Raw genomic sequence first — 22,650 nt, 5'->3', positions numbered from 1 at the left:
GAGAAGTTAGATCAACTCTAGAAACTAAATTACCAGTATGTATGTACATCTGTAGTGTTTTCTTATATAAAAACAATTTAAAAGCTTATTTAGTAGACAGTTTTAAACACAGATTAAAGAAAACTAGATTGAGTGCAGATGTCTGGCTTCCCAAGTGAGAGGCCACACATATATCAATGGTACTTTCATGCTTAACACTAAAAACTCCCAGGTTGTTGGTGATAGTATTGGAGATGAGGGACAATGACAATAACCCTCCTGTCAATTAGGCATGGCCCTGGGGACTGGATTTCTCCTGGGAGTCTACTGACCCTATGAACTCAGATAATATGATGGAGAGCAGCAGAATGGATTGGATTGCTGTTAGCTCTCTGAGAGGTAAGGAGATCTGAAAAGGGCAGGGCCGCCAGCACTTCATGGGAATAGCCAAGTCTAATTTTTAGAAGCTGAATCTCTCAGAACTGTTTGACCTCAGGCCCTAGGAAAGCAAAGGGTTAAAAAAGTCAAGCATGACAGGAGGCCTAGGGAGGTGGATATTGGATACCTGTGTGAGCCTGGTGGAGCCACCATAATCGAATGTGAAAATTGCAGTTTATTTGTTAAAGTAAAAGAATTTGAGTCTTTATTTCTAGACTGTTGAATGAGAAACCCAGTGAGCAATATTCCCCAAGGCAAATCAACCCAAAGTAAAACTCTTAAAAAAAAAAAAAAAAAAAAAACCCCAACATTTATGATTACTGTGAAGCTTTATGGAGTATATTTTTAAACTTGAACAACAGTGGTTTCTTTATTACTATATTTATGAAATGATTATCAAAGTCAGTTAGTTTTTCAGGGCTTCCTATTTTTCTCCAAAACACATCCTAGGGGTGTAAGGAAGTTGAACTCTTGCTCTATATAATCATGCACTGAAGATGTCATTTATTTTAGTTTAAAAAGCAAAATGGAGGCAGTTCCTTCCAGTGACTAAAATGATTTAACTTAAAGTTTAATTAACAAAAAAGCCACATTCCCATTTTCCAATTCACAAAGACAGGTTTTTCTTTAAAAATATGCCTGAAACATATTACAGATAATATCCCAAATGATTACTATGTAAACATTGTCATTACAATGAGATTAATATGATATCAGCTCCATTTCACATTGTAAACAGCAGGACTGAATGCAGAAGCCTATTTAGACTGTCCAGTGTTTGTGCAGGTTTTTAAATGAACCATACAAAATCTACATTGTTCTACCTTCTTGTCAAGAGGATCCATCTGTTTCCAATTATTGGCCTTTAACTGATGAAGTTCATCAAATTTCATACTAATATTTTCTATGGACAACTGCAGCATGTCCCAGAACCCGGCCAAATCCTGTGAGGTGGGCCTCGGATGAGCATTGGGATTCTGTACGAGAGAAAGAAAAACATTCACACTTTAGAGAAAGTCTGTGACAACAAGTGCAGGACCAAAGGGCTATTTTTAAATATTTTAAATAATGTAAGGGGGATGAGTTCCTTTCGGCTTTCAAATAGGAGATAAGAGTGAGGCTACAAATGGCAATCTTATCTATCTACCTATCTATCATCTATCTATAAAGATTTAAGGAATAATTGACAACAGTAAGGTAATTTAAAGTGTACGACATGATGATTGGATATTTACACACACTGGGTAAGGACTCATCCCATAGAATTAATAATCACATCCATCACATCACATATTTATCTTTTTGTGTGTGTGCGAGAGCATTTAAAGTTCCACTCTCAGCAAATTTCAGTTCTACAATACAGTGTTATCAGCTATAGTCATCATCTTGCCCATTAAATCCTCAGACCTTATTCATCTTGTAACTGAAAATCTATCTTTTTGCCAATCTCTCCCTTTCCCCTCCACCTCCAAACCCCTGGCAACCACTTTTCTATTCTCTCTTTCAATGAGTTTGATGCTTTTTTTTTTTTTTAAAGATTCCATTTCAAATGGTAATTTTATACACTCATCTGTCTGAGTCAGTGATTCTCAAATGTCAAGGTTGTAAAACTCTTCTTTTGTAGTACATCTATCAATGTGGTATGGGGAGAGAGTCCAAACTTTTCAAAAAACTATGACAAGATTCATTTAAACCATATCTAGCGGCGCCTGGGTGGCTCAGTGTGTTAAGTCTCTGTCTTCAGCTCAGGTCATGATCTCAGGGTCCTGGGATAGAGCCCCACATCGGGCTCTCTGCTCGGCGGGGAAGGTGCTTCCCCTTCTCTCTTTGCCTGCCTCTCTGTCTACTTGTGATCTCTCTCTCTGTCAAATAAATAAATAAAATCTTTAAGGAAATATATCTAAATGAAGATACTGTCCCTGGGGAAAAAATACAATATATTATTATTAGAATTGGAATTGACTCCATGCCATCCCACTTATTCAGAGAACAGATAAAGAATCTAAAATAAGATTTGTTTTAACAATTGTGTTGAGTAAAACAATAAGGTAAACAAATGATGAGTTACAAAATAATTGGATTTTTAAAGTACTATGTTTTTAGCAATTGCAATGTTGCTAGTATAAGAAGTCATTTTATCATATAAGTACTTTGACAAAATCATTGTAAATGAATTCGTTTTAAATCAACCATATCATAAAATAGCAAATGTGAGAACACATATCTATACATACACATAGATGTCTGTAATGACCCATTTTCTAGATAATATTAAACATTCTTCAGTGTCTAAGGATTGACTTTTTTTTTCCCTATCTATATACCCCTGACAGGTACTACAAAGTATGGCTCATACTTAATTTATATGATTACATATAATAATTTATATGTATGATTACATACATATAATAATTTTTTTATATGATTACATACATAATTTTTATGATGTAAAACAGACAAAACATATAAGAGATTGAAGGGGTCATGCTCATTGTTAATCACTACCACCAATGGTAGCCAAAGGTATTCATCGTTAGGTGGGTGGGAGCCTCCAGATGTCAGGCTTCCATCTGGGTCAGTTTTGGTTTCCTGTGGGTATTCAAGGCAATCTGATATACTATGAAACCCCATGCCATATAATAACCTAAGGCCATTCTGTACTTTAAAAAAACCAACTTTCAGAAAGTACAAAGTCAGTGCTCATCAAAGTTAATAGGTTGGAAAGAACTTTTTAGCCCTTGATGGACTAACATTATTGGTCTTGTTTCAAAATGAATACAAGTAAAAACGTATTTATAAACTTATACTTCTCAAACTACCCATAGTTCTGGATTGATTGGAAGATGTAATTTCTGAAGTTTTTAAGTATTTGGTTTTAACTCTAGTCTACTGACTTGTGAATTCAACTAAAGAATTTCTCTGGGGGGGTGCCTGGGTGGCTCAGTGGGTTAAAGCCTCTGCCTTCGGCTCAGGTCATGGTCCCAGGGTCCTGGGATGGAGCCCCACATCGGGCTCTCTGCTCAGCAGGGAGCCTGCTTCCCTCTCTCTCTCTCTGCCTGCCTCTCTGCCTACTTGTGATCTCTATCTGTCAAATAAATAAATAAAATCTTTAAAAAAAATAATTTCTCTGGGGTATTTTCATTTAGTAAGTTAACTCAACACCTAGGTTCAGAAAAGATGGAAAATAGCTTTAACAAAGTACATCGCAAATGAAATTTTTTTTTTTTTAAGATTTTATTTATTTGACAGAGAGATCACAAGTAGGCAGAAAGGCAGGCAGAGAGAGAGAGAGAATGGAAGAAGCAGGCTCCCTGCCGAGCAGAGAGCCTGATGCGGGGCTCAATCCCAGGACCCCGGGATCATGAACCGAGCCAAAGGCAGAGGCTTTAACCCACTGAGCCACCCAGGCGCCCCTGCAAATGGAGTTTTATGGTCTTCTTTTTCTCACCAGTAACTAAGAACTAAATTGTTCACATTTTGGAGTTTACTGAAGTGTTTTAGGTTACAGGCCCTACTGGCAAAATTGTTTTAGTGCAACAATGCATGAAATGTTCGGTAGGCCCAAAGAGTTTGTTTAATTTCGTATGATGGGCAATTTGTTCCCTCTTCACCAAGAATATCTTTGTCCCTGTATCATCAAGGGGAGAGATGGGGAAGCAGAGAGAAAGAGAATCTGTGGGTCATGTGACATTCCATGCACAAGGAGTTGCAGCTCTTGCCTTAGTCTGAACCAGACCTGTAGGTCAGAGGTGGTGGAGGTTGTGGAAGGATGAGGGGGGCTGGGTTCCTTAGTTTAGTTTTGTTGGGATAAAGTAATGCTCATCCATTTACTCTGTGCCTGAGAGTCTAGTCTGGGGTAATATGCAGGTGTTTTCAGGTGTTCTTTTCTGCAGGATAAGAACGCAAGGAAGGAGAGCTGGGTCTGTTTGTGGCCAATGTTAGCTGGACTTTGTGCAGCTGGACTTTTGTGCAGCTTTACAGAGTTAAGCAAGGCCACCATCTGGCCACCATGCTTCTTGCTGCAGAGGAGCTGGAGCTGACTGATGAGCCCCATGTCCCTCTAGGAGGGTGAGGAGTAGAACTCAGATCTTGGGAATCTTGGGGGTTGAGGGGAAATCAAATGGGACAGAGGTCAAACAGACTGGAATTTGAATCTTGGCTCTGCCTCTTACCCCGTGACCCTGGCCAAATTATTTATTGATTTATTTATTATTTTTTATTCCTGGCCAAGTTATTTAGCTTTTCCATCTCAGTTTTGCTCAGCTGTAAATCTGTCATCAAAATAACTATCTGCTCCATAGGGTCTCTCTGAGGTTTTAACCAGATCAAAATAACTAAAAGCCCTTAGCATGGCGACCAGCACATGATTGGCTTTCCTTCTTCCCTTCTGGGGCGGGTCTTGAAGCAGCCATTAGTGGCCCTCTGCCGGAAGTACGGTTCTGCTTCCTACCTCTATCGTGCTACCCGTGTTTACAACTAACTTCCTCTACTTGCTAAGGCATGTGAACCCATCAGGGACTGGGAAACGTCAAAAGCTGGCTTTAACAGTGTTAACCTTTCCTAGAAATCTGCAAAGTTTTCAAAACGTCTTCTCTGCGATTTCATCTTCAAAATCTTCACAGTGTTTGCATTCTACTTCATAACACACCTGTTTATTGTACAACTCTGTTACAAAGTGTGCTGTGTTTGCCCTAGAGGGGCTTCCCTGTATCCTTTAGCCAGTTTGAGAAAAATAGCTTTATCTGTACTTTGTACATTTGAGGAGCCAACGATCATGTTAATTAAGATCTGTGACACATTAGCAAGTTTATAAATTAGCAGGAATTCTGTTTGTGGCACATGGTGAAGCTCAATAAAATATTTGTTGAATTCACTTATCAATGCATTTACTAACCTATATTGTCTCATAATCCAGATTATAATTTCTGAGAAGGTGGAGGAAGGGCCAGGTAATTTTGGCTGAGGGAGGGGAAAACAAACTACAGATGTGGGTGGTGAGTGTGAGGAGAAGGGAAAGGATCATCCCAAAGGGAGGTTTCGGAAAGAGAAGACTGGTGAAGAGGGACAGAGAACACCAACTTTTGCATGCTTTCCGTTTTCTCTTGATTGAACCCTATCTTGGTAAATCCCATTCAGCCTATATTTGTCCTTGTTAACAAGAAGATGTGGTTAAGACCCTAAAATCAGAGTCAATTAAATTGCAAATAATCATGCTTTTACTCTGTATAAGATAAACAAGTTGCTTTTCATGTTCTTTACTTTAGAGCAAGCTTGACCAACAATTGACCAATAAAAGCTATTCCTGTGGAACGACACTTGCAGACATAGTAGGCAGTTTTTTTAAAAAGGCGTATGGATGTGAGGAAGCTCTCGTCCTTGTACTTTGCAGCCAATTTAAAAAATGTTGTTGGGACGCCTGGGTGGCTCAGTTGGTTAAGCAGCTGCCTTCGGCTCAGGTCATGATCCCAACGTCCTGGGATCGAGTCCCACATCGGGCTCCTTGTTCTGTGGGGAGCCTGCTTCTCCCTCTGCCTCTGCCTGCCACTCTGTCTGCCTGTGCTCGCTCTCTCTCTCTTTCTGACAAATAAATAAATAAAAAAAATCTTTAAAAAAAAAAAAAAATGTTGTTGATGCTAGTGGTGTTTTTCTCTCTTCGTTTTGCTTATTTGGTTTTGGTATGTCCAAGAAGGATGAATGATTCATCTGTCTCGAGGAGATCAAATCTACACTTTGGCCTGCCGTCCACCTCTTGGCCTTGAATGAAACCCCTGATGATGAAATAGTTACCGACGGCTATTTCAGAAGGAAAATCATTATCCAGAATGGTTCTTATTTTTGAAATATCAGGTGTTCCGTATTTTGGTAAGAATAATGAAATCAGGGCTGTCATGCGAAAGCCAGGAAAATGGAAAAATTTCTGTTACGAAAACCAAAACAAAACAGGAAATGGAGTTTCAACTTGATTGGATTTTTCTCCTAAGATTATTTAAGTATAAAATAAACAGTTCTAATTTTAAGAAAAGCAGGAAATAAGATTCATCGGAAAATTCTATTGCAGGTAAGAGAGTCCAGTGGGGCTTCACTTGGTTCAAAATCAGTTTTACTTTAGTTGTACCAGTCTTGACAACACATTCTCCTCCTGACTAGGAAGTGGTAGTGATGGGGAATGTTACCTACCAGGTTTTCTTCACACAGTTCTCTGAACTGGTAGAATTTCTGGGCCATGAGAAGTTGGGCACTGCCCACTGCAGTTCGGATTTTCCCTAGAACTGAAAAAAGCAAACATACAAGAAGTTTACACATTATGTCTCATGGTTGAGATTTAGTCTGGTAAAGCAAAGAGGAAGTTATGCTGCAATAATTAGGGAAAACAGCACCCATACAGCACGTGAACACACACACACACACACACACACACACACACACACACACTCTGCCCAGTTGCCGCTGTTACTCTGCTAGTTTATGGAACAACAGACTCCTAGAGTAAAGTATAAAATCGGCTTGGGAAAAAAAAAACAAACAAACTACATGCTCATCCCGCGTATTTCTTAGGAATAACGGAGTTTTCCATCACAGCGCTGGAGGTTACAAGAGAAGAGGTTTCCCTTCCTCCCCCTTTTACAGCAAGGATGAATTTCAAGAGTTTATCAATATAGTTATATCTCTGAATTTATTTGTGTCAGCCATCATGGTCTGCTAGCTCGCTTTTCCAACGCAAACCCAAACCCAAGAAAAGCATTCCTGACCTGGGGAGGGGGGGGGATCTCTTGGCACACTCACCATATCCTATCCATAGCTTTCAGTATTTTTCCGGAGCCCAGCCACCGGGACTGTCAGGAAAGTGCCTTGGCCAGTTGAAGGATTTTCTAAGGAATGAACATTTTCAGCCTGTTGCCTAGGGAACGCCAGCACCGTTCCAGCTTTTCCACTCCACAGACCAATTTTATTGTTAATATTGGTTTAATTCCCTATGCACTGTGCTGAATATCTCCTTTGCAAGCTACTTCTTGTCTTCCGTGCAGGCTAAGTAAGGCGAGAACCTTTTAACCGAGGGGCGTGCTGAGACGGGCGGAACGGCTCTGCGTGGAGCTGTCCCGAGTCTGCATTGTCCCAAGGCTCTCCCTCCACCCGGTGGGGACCGGAGCTCTGCTGCCCGGCTGGAGCGCTGCCACCAGGCAGTTCTCAACACGCCCTCCCCGTCGGGAAGGAAGGGGAGAAGGCACCCTGCTCGCCCCCTCCCGGGCCCCGCACAGAAAACCAGACCCGGAGACTCCTCGGCTGGGCCCTTGCCCCGCCTGGAAATCTGCGCGGGGATGTGACCTAAGGGATCGAAGGGGCGTTTGCTCCGCGGTTGTTCGGTTGTGAATTGACAGAGCCTGACACCCAGGGTGGAATGAGGTCTCCCTTTCTCGACCTCAGTCCCTACAAAGTCTGAGAAGGAAACAAAAGAAAAGGAAACTTCATGTTGTCGCAGGGTTTTCTAGTAGTTTCTCCTCTGTTTAAAACTGCTAGGCTCAAAAACAAAAACAAAAACAAAAATCCAAAAGCCCCAAATCCAAAATACTGCCAGCCTAGATAAGGGTTTATGAAGCACATTACACGTCGGAATGACTCAGATATTTCGACACACACCCCCCCCACCATGGAAGTCAGGGCATTCATGTGTTCTCTGTCACCCGTCACATATGTTCCCCCCATCCCCTCCGTAGAAATTGCATCCTTGGTGATAGCTGGGGGTTCCCCTGACAGCCATAGGGCAGCAATTCCTCAGGTTAAGTGTTTATTCTTTCCAGGCTGCTTTTAACCTCTTTTGGGGTGGTTATCTTTTAACCATCTTAACCAATGCATCTGTGGTGTGAGGCCCTTCTTCCTTTTGCACACCCCTGAATTAGAAAGGAAAGAGCATGTGGAGACACAGGGCATCCTCGCAGCTAAGGGTTCAGGCCCTGAGCCATGGAGAGTTCTGGCTCCCACACTTCCCAGCCCCTGCCCTGGACCGGTCACTTAATCTCTGCTCTCTCATCTGTGAAGTGGGGCTAACGGTACCTATTCATAGGACTGTCAGGAAAGTTGAAAGCAGTAATAGTGGGGAATGCTTAGGACAGTGTCTGATATATAGCAAATGACCAATAAATGTTTGTTATGACCTAGGGCCTGGACACTATTCTGTCTCTCTGGGTGTCCCACCTCTGCGCCCCACACTTGCTCTGCCCAGAAGAGAAGAGAAAAAAACCAAAGTCTGGATTATTCAAAGGTAACCCGACATGGTTGGTTGCCTGGGACAGGTATATGCTTCAGATGACCTGTCCCAGATCTGAGACAGTTCTGAGCTGGCATTTCCTAAGTGACCATATGGCTTTAGGCAAATTTTAAGGTCTCTGGAAACATCTCTGAATTATGTTGCTGATGGATTGGATGGTGACACCAGCAAATCTCAGATTGAATCCTGGGAGCTGAGAGCTAGTACTGAGGGGTCTCCAATTTGCTGGCTGGGAAATTTGCATGACTCCTGGAAATCCCACAGAAACTCAAGCTATTCTGATATTCCTCAAAACTGTGAGTGAATGGTTTTCAATTGCACCCAAATACTCAAGCTGTATGATAGACTACCATAGCAACAGCAGCTGAGTAAGACAGTGTTTCTCAAATGAGAATAAAGCACTGCTCCACACAATCCTTCAGGTAACACTTAACCGTGTAGGTAGGGGTTAACTCGGATAGATGTCTTCTTGAAAGTAGAACAAGGGATATCTGTCTCATTCAGGATGGTCTGATGAGAGCTATAGATTTGGAGCAAAAATAACTGGGGTGGACTCATGGCCTTTCTGTTTTCCAGGTTTTTGCCATCATGTTTCTTGAGTGGAAATTCCCTACTGGCTCGTGTGTGTTTCCAGTATCTGAGAGAAGGGAGATGCTGATGTGGGCCTTCAGTGAAACCACCCAACAGGAGGGCTTGGGGCAAGCAGACAGTAATTCCTACTTCTTTGTCCTCCACACTTTTGTTTCTAGAGAACTAAAAACTCACTTTGTTTTTTAAAAAAGATTTAGTTATTTATTTGAGAGAGAGAGAGAGAGAGAGAGTGTGTGTGTGTGTGTGTGTGTGTCTAGGGGCAGAGGGAGAGGGAGGGAGAGAATCTTAAGCAGACTCCCCCTGAGTGTGGAGCCCAATTCAGGGCTTGAGTCATGGTCTCACAGTTGTGAGACCAAGAATCGCCCCCTAAAAACTCACTTTAATCTTTTTTTTAACATTTTATTTATTTATTTGACAGAGAGAGATCACAAGTAGGTAGAGAGGCAGGCAGACAGAGAGGGGGAAGCAGGCTTCTGCTGAGCAGAGGCTTAACCCACTGAGCTAACCAGGTGTCCCACTCACTTTAATTTTTAAGAAGAAAGCTCAAATGGGGGTACTTGAGTGGCTCATTTGGTTAAGCATCTGCCTTCAGCCCAGGTCATGATCTCAGGATCCTGGGACTGAGCTTCCCGTTGGCCTCCCTGCTCAACTAGGAGTCTGCTTCTCTCTCTCTCTCTCTCCACCCCAAATGTGCTCTTTCTCTCAAATAAATAAATAAAATCTTAAAAAAAAAAAAAAAGAAAGAAAGAAAGAGAAAAAAGCTCTAATGGAGTTCTCTTTTCTCATTAGACATACACTTGGTGTATGAGATCACTCTCTTCCCTGAAGGTAAATTTCACATTTGTTATGTATAGAACATTTCATATTTGTTATGAGAAAGAAAAAAGCTAATGAAGACGATGTGCTCCTGGGATTACATTTAGCTGGTTTCCTTCACACTCAGGTCCATGTACCTTTTCCAGATTGTTAAGCTCAAATGCAGTCTGCAGTTGGTACCATCCATCTCCCCTCATTCATTAGTCTTCTGGAATCATGCTTCTCTGCTGTATTTCCTCAGGCATGCCATTTAACCAAGACTATACCATTTATTCATGTAATATTTAGTCATATTATAGGTCTTGTTCTGCTGTGCCACTTTTTTTTATGTCGGTAAGGCTGGTCTCCCTAGGTGTCTTATAAAACCCCTGATGGCTCATTTTTAAGATTCCTTTCACCCTATCCTTTCCTCCCCTGTTGTTAGTCTGTTCCTCAGTGGAAGTACAAAATGACAACCCAAAACACTGGCGAACTAAATTCCTTCCATTTCAGAGGTAGACACCTCCATACTAACTCCCCCACTTACACTTCTAGAAACTTCTCATCCTGCAGTTGATGGTTATGGGGGATCAGAATAGAGAGCACAGGCCTGGGTTAGTTCACCACATAAAGCCAAGAAGATCTTTTGGAAGGTCATCACTGGTTTTTGAGAAGATCTGTCTATTCATATTATAGCCTTGTATTTTGCATGCACATTAAATCAGATCCCATCAGAACCCTGTGAGGCAGGGAAGATATCATCATTCTATGTGAGAAAATCTGGGCTTAAACTAAGAAGTACCTTTCCTGGGGCCTGAGGGTGCCTAGGGCCCCGTCTTCTCCCTCCCCATCCAGTTGTGCTCTTTTCTCTCAACACATATTGAAAACTGGGTCTGAATCTACTTACATGAAGCCATCTGAGGGTGGTTTCTTTCCTTGATCAACACTCTCTAGACAGTGTCACTAGACAGAAGGGGGGCAGCTGTAGCAAGCTGATGGAAGAATGGGGACGTTCAGCACACACCCTTTCTGTCCCACATCCAGATGGAAGAACAAAGCCCATGTACACGAAGTAATCATTGCACACAGAAATTTCCAGAGTAAAAAGAACGTAGGAACCAAGGATCCCTTGAAAGAGATGCTAGTGGGTGTAAGGTTTCAGTCTGGGTTTTGATTTTAAAGATTATACATCAAAATAGTAGCAGAGAAAGACTATTTTGGAGTGTGAGATGGGTGTCTCAGGAAAACTCTGATTTTAAATCTGGCCACATGCAGATAAAACCCCAGACATTGAGAGAAGAGCATACCTCCTCCCTCCCACTGAACCCCCCGTGGGTGGTGACTTTTATTTGGGGAACAAGGAGGTGGTATATATGGCACATGGGTGAAGGGAATGGCAATTTCTTTTAATCCTGTAAGTAGGTCCACGGCAAAGCTCAACTGTGCTATGGAAGCAGCAAAAAACAAAGACCGTTTCCTTTGGGGGTAGACCTGACTTTCTGCGGCGTCCACATCAGCATCTCATACTGTGAGCATAGCTCTCTCTTCCTTTCTCCTCCACCCTGGGGGTTGCTGTTGACGGCTCCTCACTGTGTCTTCCCTGCTCACAAGACTTTCAGGATCTAGTACTTCCCGGCCAAGAAGTGTTCCCCCAGTGGATTCAGATGAGAACTGGCCATAAAATCAGATACAACTCCAACAGGATGTTGGAGAAGAATCCGGCTGGGTCTATCAGGACTCACAAGTGAGACCGCATATGGATTTAAGCTGCTTCAAGGTCACAAGCATCACCACTATCTGGACAGTTGGATATATGTTTAGGGAAAAATGATTTTGCTATTTATTTCTGTTTCTGTCCTAGCAGGTTGGCTCAGTCATAAACATGAGAGAACTTTCGTTTGGAAAAAAGGAGTCCTTACGTGTCATTACCATATGCATCCTTTAATATTCCAAGAAGAATTAAGTCCCTAGAACTGAAAAGACAGAAGCAGTGGTTTTTCTGACTGTTTCTGATTCTTGTCTCTCAGGACCAACCTCACAGTCATCAGGCCCCCACATTAGGCATCAGAAACAGAGAAGGATAGACACATTTCCTATGCCCTCAATGGCATGTCCCTGAAACCTGATTACTAAAACCAGTACAAGGTGTGAAGCTGGCTGTGAGTGGGGAGGCTTCCCACCTCACGTCCAGTGGACACAGTGGGCAGGACGTTCCCCAAGCCTGGTCACCTACACTGGAATTCACCTAGCATACTCCTTTTCCAGTCTAACTCTTCCTGTCTGAGTAGTGCGCAAGTCAGGGAGGCCACTTATCAGAGGCTGATCTTGGGAGAGATTATGGCACTCTGAGACTCTGTTTTCTTTATTTGTCAAATAATCATAATACTATCATCATAGAATTGCTCATTATTTAATGAAATAATATACAAAAGTTGTTAGAATGTAGCAGAAATTGTAACCTCTCTATTCTATTGACATTTGTTAGTTCCTGGGCATTTACCTGGGAAATTAAAAGGTGGCTTTGGCTGAAGTAGGGTATTATTTCTTCTGCTAATCTTCATAATCCAGCCTCTCTCTTCAGTAGTGTGGACTGATTGAATGTCCCTTTTTTTTTTTTTCCTGTGCTTTCACTCAGGCAGATTTAGGTGAGTGTCAATAATTTCTTTGGTCTGTGTGTCTAAAGCATCCATCACAATTATTCAGGGGCCCAGACTTTCTGGCATGGTCTGGCATAGTTCCCCACCTGCAAGAGTTAGAACAATGGCCAACTGGTTGCTGGGTGATGAAGATACATGGAGGAGACAGAACTCTAACCACTGCTAGACACTTAAACTACCCAGCCAGAGCCTTGTGTGGAAAGCAAGCTCACTGTAGAAAGAAGGGCCAGAACCTTCCTCATGGGAAGCAGCTGCCCTGCAAACAAGGTCCATCTTCAGGTGCAGAGCATGCTGGGTAAATCCTGCTAGTGTGGAGAGCTAGATGCCCACCTTGTGCTCCAAACAGTGTCTAGTCATGTGCTTCAGTGCCATTCTGAACCCATAATCTTCAAACTCAGCCGATTTGCCATTGCTGTTCATTAGTCCTGTGAGGCCATCTTTGTTACCGCCCTCTCTGAGCCTCCCTTTTGGACTCTTACTCACTTGTAACTCACTTCCTCACTTCCTCATCTTCAGCAATAACCTTGCCTCCTATGAGATGAAGAAAGCAGAATCAGGCAGGAATATTCTCAATGTTCTGCCTCTCCTGCTCTTCTTCTAGTCCTGTAAGCCTCTGAAGAGTGTGGGGGTCACCCATGATGGGCAAGCAGCAGACCCTCCTGGTTACCTGGATAATAGCATAGATGCCAGGTGCCAGGAGAGAACTGCTTACGTTCATTCCTAATGTCACCACTCCACCACCCATATATTCCCCCACCCTGAAGACTTTTCTACGTTCACTCCTCCCATCTACCTGTGTCGTTGGCCTGATTCCCTTCTAGGGCTCTCTAAGTCTGTCTCTGTAGTCTCTGCTTCTCTGTGATCTAACACTACTGGGGATGCCTGTGAGCACCCTCCCATCTCTCCCATTCGGAGGGAGGGAGAGATATCCTCCCCACTCTCAAGGTCCCCTCCACCTAATACAAAATGCCTCTTCTTCCTTGTCCTGGGCTGTACTGTGTCCTCCCAAATTCAAATATTGAAGTCCTGGGGTGCCTGGGTGGCTCAGTGGGTTAAGTCTCTGCCTTCAGCTCAGGTCATGCTCTCAGGGTCCTAGGATGGAGCCCTGCATCGGTCTCTCCTCAGCAGGGGGCCTACTCCCCCTCTCCCCATTTGTGATCTCTCTCTGTGTGTCAAAATAAATGAATAAAATCTTAAAAAAAAATGTTGAAGTCCTAACCCCCAATACCTTAGAAGCTGACTGTATTTGGAGACAGGGCCTTTGATTTGGTAATTAAGTTAAAAAGAGGTCATTAGTGAGGGTCCTAATGCAATATAACTTGTGTCCTTATAAGAAGAGATCAGAGCACAGACACACAGAAGCAAGACCTGTCACCAGCCAAGGGCGGAAGCCTCAGAAGAAACCAGCACCTTGATTTCAGACTTCTAGCCTCCCAAAATGAAAACACTTGTTTCTGTAGTTCAGGCCAGCAGTGTATGGTACTTTGTTACAGCAGCCCTGGTGGAGTCCTACCTTCCTGCGAATGCTCTCGAAAGGATGGAAAGCCTCTGCTCCTCTGCTTCCCCAGCCACCATTTTTCTCTCCACCCTCTGCCGCCTGACTCTCCTTCCCCTCTTTCCTCTGCTGGATAGCTCTGCATTTGGCACCAACTCACCCCCCCTCCCCCAGTCTCTGGCTCTGACCCCGCATTCCTTGTTCCTTAGGGCTCTCTCATTCACCTCATAAATGCTGAACACAAAATTCAGTCCGGAGCCCACTTCCCTTCTTCTGCTCAAATGAACTCATCGTTCTCCGGTTTCAGCTATTTGGAAATTTGTTGTTGTTTCCCAAATTTATAACTCCAGCATATATCAATCCCTCAAGCTTCAGTGTTGCATAGCTAAACAGCCACCTGACACCTCTTGTCTCTCCAAATCGTATTTCCCTTAGGATTCCCTAGTTGATTACCATTATGGTGACAAGGCTTCATCACCCCATCCGCAGTATGACTGTTCTCCCTCCCTTGCCAATCCTTGCGAATCTCTGAGGGGAACTGGAGGGCCTTTTTATCTCATATAATTCCCATGATTAAGACTCTTCCTTGGCTGCCTATCATCCATGGGGTAAGCAGGAAACTCTCTTCAATGGCTTGCAGGCAAGGCCCACCTGTTCGGCTTTACATCTGCCACCTCCCTCAGTGTTCTGGGTTTCCAGTTGCCCAAATCTAAAAGCTGTCTCTCTTCTCAGTGCCTGCTCTGGCTAAACACCAAGCTGGGAGATGGCTCCTGTCTAGGTGCCTCCACTAGCCCACCTCCCTCCTCAGGTGCACCTCCTCCAGAAATCCCTATCTCCTTTCCCCTCTCCCTCCCTATTGCTCCTCAAATTCCCTATGCATAAAGCTGTCTCTGCCCTTTCCACATTCTTTCCAGTGTGATCCGTTGTGATCTATTTATACGTCTGACTTTCTAACCAGACCTCAAGCCCTTCAATGGCACACATGGGCCATGTAATTCCAGGTATCTTGCTGAAGGGGTAGGCTTTGAAACTAACGGACTCATCTACAAAGTTTAAGTTAACCAGAAAAATAAATTAGCCACAACATTCCAGGCCTTAAGCATTCTGGTTATTTTAGGTTTTACCATGTCTAGCCTCAATTTGTAAATTGCAGTCCTAATTAATTAGCTAATATAGTCTTAGCTGGGTTATGATTCCTTTTGGGTTTCTGTTTATAATACTATTTGGACTGATGTAGGTTGACTTCTTTTTACTCACTTGGCCTCCCCCTGCCCAACCCCTGTTGTAGACTATAGGGGTAAAGAGGGAAAAGGAAAAAAAAGAAGAGGGAAAAGGAATTAAAAAAAAAAATTGGATCCACCCACTTACTTTAAATTTATGTGGATTTGCCACACCAAATCTGTGTGATTTCAAGTTGGGATTATTCATGTAGAGACATTCTTATTTACAAGTGTGTCTTCATGGAAAATAATTTCTCCAACCAACTGCCCAGCTGCTCCTCAAACACATTTGTGATCCAGACCTACTGTCAACAAAGCGTCTCCATAGAAAACATGGGTCCGTTTCATTCCTGGCTGACAGTGGTTGCTCTGCATTTTACAAGAGTGCTTTTTTTTTTTTTTTTTGGAGCCAAAACTCAGTGGCCAAAGAATAGAGAATAGAATTCTCAAGTAGAAATTAACCTATACACTAAAAGCTTCCACACAGTTAAAACATGGGGGGGAAATACTTCCTTGTTTGTAAAGAGCAAGTTTTCAAAATCTCAGCTAATTGAGATTAGCTGAGTCCATCCAGTCCATCCTCCAGCAGTCTTACTCATAAAAGGTGGTTATGCTTTAATGCATATCTCAGTTTACACGAGCTATGAAATGATAACATACACGTCACATAGAACATACAGTTCTTGAGCCTTTGAAAGCTGAATGAAATGAAAGTAGATAACACTTCCCTTGGTAATCCAGAAGAGGAAAACTGAAAACTGTATTTGAAGTCCATTGCAATTATATTCCACAGAAATAGTTATTGTTGGAGAAAACCATCGGAGATCTTGCCCCCAATCTTGCCCCAGTCCCTCTCTGCAGTGCAGAAGCAGTCTGGAATAAAGGAACACCACTGGCCTAGACAACGGGAGATCCATTGCTGGCGTGCCCTTCACTTTGCCACATTTTCCATCTCTCCATGCCTCTGCAGCCCCCTCAGCCTAGAGACCACTCCTGATGAAACACGCCCACGAAAGGATGCTCTGTGAGGTACATCTGGTATCAAAACCTTCCCTTTTTTTTTTTTGCCCAGTGCAGTGCAGAGCAAAATAAACTGAGCATTCCAGAAGGTTAAACATCAAGCACATTATACATGGATTTCCTTTTCATTACTGCCACTTCCCCTGTGGTCACTAATTTCAGGTTGGCCAGACCTTAAAAAAGAGACTAAGCAGTGTGTGTGTACGCGCACGTGTGCTTGCGGGGGTGGAGGGCTAGGGCAGGGAGGGAATTTTTGAAGATCACTTTGAAAGTAAGATGCAAATAAAATAGAAAGGAACCAAGATGCACCCACCCCACCCTGTTTAGAAATACACAAGGCTTGAGGCAGATGAAATGCAGAAATCAGAGAGAGAGCTCCTTTGCTTGCCACCCACAGGCTGCAGGGACACGCCACAGGTAACACTGGGCCGAGTAACCCTGGCGATCTCACTGATAGACAGTCACAACGATGACTGTGCACAGCTTCCGTAACTCAACCTGAAACCAGGCAAACCCCATTTCAGGTTTCATTACCAGCCCCACATTCACTGCCAAGGTTCACAAGCCTTCTAGGGGAACCAGGGCCAAGTTTCACTAACTTGGATGCTATTACCAGGCAAAATTAAAGTGGAATTAATCTGCCTCCTGCACACGCTCTAGGTTTATCAGTTCATTTCAGATAAAGCCTGAAAATTCCACGTATAAGTTGTCCACAATTCAGGAGGCAAAGATACATTTCCCAGCACAATCGACCAGTATTTCATCCTAGGGCCCCTGAAACCTGAGCCTCTGTTTTTCACGCACATTGCTAGACTGCATTCCTAGTTAGGAGCATTTGGTTCCATCTGGCCATTTCATTCCCGGTCAGATAATACCAGACGTATCTATGTAACATACAAGCCACTGTCAAATAGCACTGAGCCATCTCCCCGAGACAGCTGTTTCATACAAGGGTTTCATTGTCTGAGGAAAGCTTGTATCATTTTACTTCAAGTGCTGGGGGAACAAGCATTCTGTCAGCGGCCAGGGTTTGGAGGAAACCTCACTCACTGCAGACTTTCATTATTTGGTTACCAAGCCAAAACTCTCCTAACGACTGTTAGGGATGAACATTTAAAACAAGAACCGAAGCCCTTGTCCCACTTTTATTTTATCAGGGCGCATAATAGCTCCACACACCCAGAGAATGCATAGTTACACTTTGCAAAGATCACGCGGTGTTACCAGGCGACCACAAATGCCCTTCTTGTTCTGCCCCTTGTCCCGCACATTTAACAGCTTCAGGTAAACCCGGAAAGTGTCTTCCAGTCCCAGAGTGCCAAAAACAATGTTCCTAGGAAGCAGCTATCAGAGTCAGGGCAATGGTGTCATACAATAATTGATAACCGAATAATTATTTAAAATTGGATGGCTCCTTTTCTTTTTAACGCTCTAGACAAGAAAGATGACTGCAACCGTCCCACACCCTAAATCTGGACCTCGCGCTCCCACTGAGCGCATAGGTTCTGCTCCTAGCTTCTTTTTTATCCCCCACCAATACTGTGTATTTCAAATTCAGGAAGACAGTGAGCGGAATACCTTACATTCTTGTAAGCATGATAAATAACTATGAACAAGATGCTAGAGTGTTAGAATGTTTGTTCCACTACTTTCGGCTGCTGCAGAGCTTTTTTTTTTTGGAAGGGGGCAGGATTTTTCGTGTGTGGTAAAATAGATATCAGGATCTACCATTTCAACCAGGTTGAAGTGTACATTTCAGAGGCATTGAGTGCATTCGACATTTTTGAATATTTAAGAACTGGGATAATTCTAGTGTCCCCTCCACCCCAAAATAAATTAAGCAAGTATAGTCCGAATCTTCCTTTCTCAGGGTACCTGGGTGGCACAGGTGGTCTCAGCTTTCCCCTCAGGTCATAATCCCAGAGTCCTGGGATGGAGTCCTGCATCGGGCTCCCTGCTCAGCAGGGAGTCTGCTTGTCCCTCTCCCTCTGCCTCTCACTGCCCACCCTGTTCGTGCTCTCTCTTGCAAACTCTCTCTTAAATAAATAAAATCATAAAATTTTTTTTTTCCTTTCTCTCACTCTAAACTACTTTTCCTTCCCTAAGGATTTTGAAGACTATCTCTCCTGGAAGAGATCTGTCAAGGAGTCACCTTCATCATATACTTTGAATGTACCTCCTTGAATGGGACTCAAAAACACATAAGGACTTGGACAAGAGAGAGATGTATCCAGGCTCGACTCATTTGCCAAAACTATTTTTCTGGGTGTACATAATTTTGTTTTTAAGCTGGTTACTCAGACGTTGGCAGTGCCTACCAGACAGGATTGCCCCCTTTTTTTTTTAAATAAAAAAAAGAAAAGGCTAAATTAGAGAATGAATAAAACAAAGGCCCTCTACAGCTCCAGGCCCAGTTATCAGAACAGAATTGTGGTTGCCAAGGAGCCAGGGACAGATATGTATGGAGAGCTTTAGAGGACAGCACCAAGTGACACACAGAGTATTATTATCTTGTCAACTGTTATTCATGTTGTATCTGTTCCATCAGACACTTCTGTGTTCTGTGACCTTGGACAAGATACTGCCAGAGAGCTGTTTTGAGGGCAAATAAAATACCTGTCAAAGTCTCCAGCCCACTGCTGGGGGTATTGTAAGGACAAGATAAATATTCTCTCATGTGCTTCTAGTCTCCCTTCTTCCCGTTCAGGGTGGCTACAGCTCTCTGGTCAGACCTTCACTGATCCGAGTTTGCCTCATTTGAAACTGGCAACTCTTGGCCCTGGAAAGTTTGGGCTGGGAAGTTACCTCTGTGCTATTTAGAATTCTGGAATGCTAGTAGATTGAAGCTCTTGGGGATGAAGGATAAAGCTTTCAAGTGCTTTGTTGAATGGAATCATGTCCCAAGAGCTGAATGGGACATAGAAGGGTCATCTAGATTATTTGGCTGACCAACACAGAAGTCCTTTCTACCATTTCTGTGGCAGGTGCTCATGTCTCTCTGTCACATCCTTGCTTCAGAAGAGCTCATCACCTCACCAGGGAAGCCCCCTTTCTACTTTTGACAACAACAACTGCTAGTTACTCACTGAGTATTCTGTAGCTCCTGAAGAGGAAATATTTTGCAAGATGAAATACTTTTGTAAAATAGAATTTCCAAAATATTTCCAGTACTCAAATATATATTTACTGATCCCCTGCTATGTACCAGGAACCATCAGAGGGGCAGTGGATATAAAGATGAGCGAGGTAAGAATAATTTCTGTCCTCAGAGAGCTCATTTTTCAGTGGAAGACAGAGATACATAGACTACTATAAAATTATGTTGGAAATAGTTGATAGACAAATGTACAGGCTATTATGGAAATCACCAGGGAGACACACCCAATTCAGCCTGAGGGGAGGCATTCTGCAGACTTCCAGAAGGTGAGGCCCAAGCTGAGACTTGAAGGAAGAGTCATATTTTCTAGGCTGGATGGGTGTATATGAATAGATGTTACTAATTTGAATCAGTTTTGTACATTTAAAAAAGCATACATAAAGAGCATTTACATCTAAACTTTGTGTTAGCTGTTTGATCTATAGCTATTTGACAAAATTAACTTGGACTTTTCACTACAAACCATTGGCTTTTAAACTGTATTGTAGAAACCCTAGGATCTTTTTTGAGGTCAGGGGAGAGGATGGGGGAGGTTATTAGGGGCAGTAGAGGCTGAGCAGACAGAGCTCAGACAAGACAGCTTCACGGTTCTTCCTTCTTCCCTTTCTTTCCTCTTCCTTCCTTCCTTCCTTCCTTTCTTTCTAGATTTTATTTATTTATTTAACAGAGAGAGGGGCAGGGAGACACAAGCAGGGGGAGTGGGAAAGGGAGAAGCAGGCTTCCCACAGGGCAGAAGCCAGATGCAGGGCTCGATCCCAGGACCCTGGGATCATGACCTGAGCTGAAGGCAGTCACTCAGCAACTGAGCCACCCAGGCGCCCCTTCACTGTTCTTTCTGTTATATTTATTGGTGTTGTGTGTTAATTATTTTTAATTAGAAAAGAGGGTTCTGATATTAAAATATGTTTCAAACTGCAAAGTAAGACCAATGCCCCAGTGAAGCAGGTTTCATTGCATACTTGCCATCTAAGACTGATTTATTTAGTTCAGTACTTTTAAAGCAAAGTACTAAAAAATACTCCCTAGTTATCTTTGCCTGTTCTGCAGCCATGACCATTGCACCTCCCCCTGCAGGCAACAACCTTGTAAAATAAAGTGGTAGATCTGAGAAAATGTATCACTGCTCTGAAGAAAATGTTCTTCAGGTGTATAGCTTATTAATTGTGGAAACTTCATGTACAAAGACAGCAGTTATTATTCTTTAGAACAAATCTTGTTATAGCAAAATACCTTCATATGGGATATATTTGTTAAGTCCTCTTCATAAATCAATATTTTAAGTAACATGTGAAGTAAAATTCCACAGCTGTGAATGAATGGGTTGCTCCTTCATGTTCATTACCTTGCAACTTTTCTAATAGTGTAATTTCAAAATACAAAAATACTTCTCTTCCATCCCAAGCACAAGATGAGAACCTGATTTTCTGACAAAATTTTCACCTTTCAAATACATGTGTTAGTGTCAAAACTTGTTTTCATAGCTCCTTTAGCATCACAGAAGATTTTCCTAAATCTTTTTACAATAACTATCTTCATACATTGTTATAAAGCTGGGTTGAGAGAAGCAAATATAGTCTTAGATGGGGGGAAAAAAACCAAAACACCCAACAGATTAAAAGAAAACAGATGAGCGGCTTTCCTGGATCCTATTGGAAGCCAACCAGGAAACTAGAATGAGTCCCAAATTACTGAGTTGAAGTTATTGGAATCTGAAAATTAGCTTGTTCTGTTGAGCAGAGGCTGCTGCTTCTTAGACACGCATTTTTTCTAGGAAAATCTAATAAGCTTTGGGTATACCCATAAGAAGAAAGGAAAATAAGAAGATGTAACTGCTAAGACTTCTTACTGAAAATTACCCTATCCATTGCTGCTGGGTGGTGCCTCCTTCACCTGTCACCAGGGCAAAAAGCTAATTCTGCTTGTGGATTAACACTCAGGTGACCTTGTAGTGGCACCAATTCTTAGGGGCAAGTGTCAAGGAGATTTACTTTTCCACTGCTAAGTTGTTTGCATTTATAACATGAAAGGACAAAAGGAACGTTACAGAAACCTACTTATGGATTTTCTGATCTGTTCATAAAGATAACATGGCTAGTGAGCCAGTGGATAGGGTTCAGTCAGGAGGAATGAATGCACGGAAGAGCTGAGCTCAAGACACAGCAAGGAAATTCCACAACCTGCTAATTGTTATTTTCCAGACTCAGTTTTCATAAAAATACTTCCTTTATGGAAAACTCACTGTCCCTCGACATACTTGGTTTGGTTCATTTAGTAAGTCTATTTAACATCATTTAACATATGTGCAGGGTCTAATTATTAAGAAATTATTATTTTAAAAATTTTTATTTTTTTTAAATTTTACTTATTTGACAGAGAGAGAGAGAAAGAGAGAGAGAGAGAGAGCACAAGCAGGGAGAGCAGGAGAGAGGAAGGGAAAAGCAGACTCCCCGCTGAGCAGGGAGCTCAATCCCAGGACCCAGAGATCATGATCTGGGCCCAAGGCAGACACTTAACCATCTGAGTCACCCAGGTGCTCCATAATTATTAAGAAATTATTAATATTTTTATTAGGGATGATGATATATGATGATTATGTTTAAAAAAAAATCCTTAACAGTGGATACATAGTAAAGTGCCATGATGCATGCCTTGGACTTTCTTCAAGATAATGTGGCTAAAATGACAGGTGAGGGAAGATAAGAAAAGGAGACTGGACAGTTGTGATGGGTGATAGGTACATGGAGTTTCACTGTACTAAACCCTATACTTTCATGCATGTTTTAAATTTTTTATGAGAAAAAGTTAAATGATCTAAAAATAGGCCCCTTGGGGCGGCTGGGTAGCTTAGTCGTTAAGCATCTGCCTTTGGCTGAGGTCATGATCCCAATGTCCAGGGGTCAAACCCTGAGTTGGGCTCCCTGCTCTGCAGGAAGCCTGCTTTCTCCCTCTCCCACTCCCCTGCTTGTGTTCTCTCTCTCTCTTGCTATGTCTCTCTCTGTCAAATGAATACATAAAATCTTAAAAAAATAATAAAA

The 22,650-nt window shown here is 42.5% G+C and overlaps 1 protein-coding gene across 6 annotated transcripts in view; it reads right to left on the bottom strand.

Moving 5' to 3' along the window:
• LOC111142569 (DLG associated protein 1) overlaps positions 1 to 22,650 on the bottom strand; it is a 328,275-nt gene that overhangs the window by 1,826 nt on the left and 303,799 nt on the right. For all 6 annotated transcript variants that reach the window (XM_022495839.1, XM_022495840.1, XM_022495842.1 and 3 more), the window contains 2 exons: positions 6,595 to 6,686; positions 1,242 to 1,394 (listed from right to left, as the gene is read on the bottom strand). In XM_022495839.1, the coding sequence (XP_022351547.1) occupies positions 1,242 to 1,394; positions 6,595 to 6,686 (245 nt within the window). The remainder of the gene's footprint in view (positions 1 to 1,241; positions 1,395 to 6,594; positions 6,687 to 22,650) is intronic.

Source organism: Enhydra lutris, unplaced genomic scaffold (assembly GCF_002288905.1).
Source record: "Enhydra lutris kenyoni isolate GAN:26980312 unplaced genomic scaffold, ASM228890v2 scaffoldscaffold8, whole genome shotgun sequence".
NCBI lineage: Eukaryota > Metazoa > Chordata > Mammalia > Carnivora > Mustelidae > Enhydra > Enhydra lutris.
The sequence above is the reverse complement of the archived record's forward strand: the minus strand, read 5'-3'. Positions and strand labels throughout refer to the sequence as shown.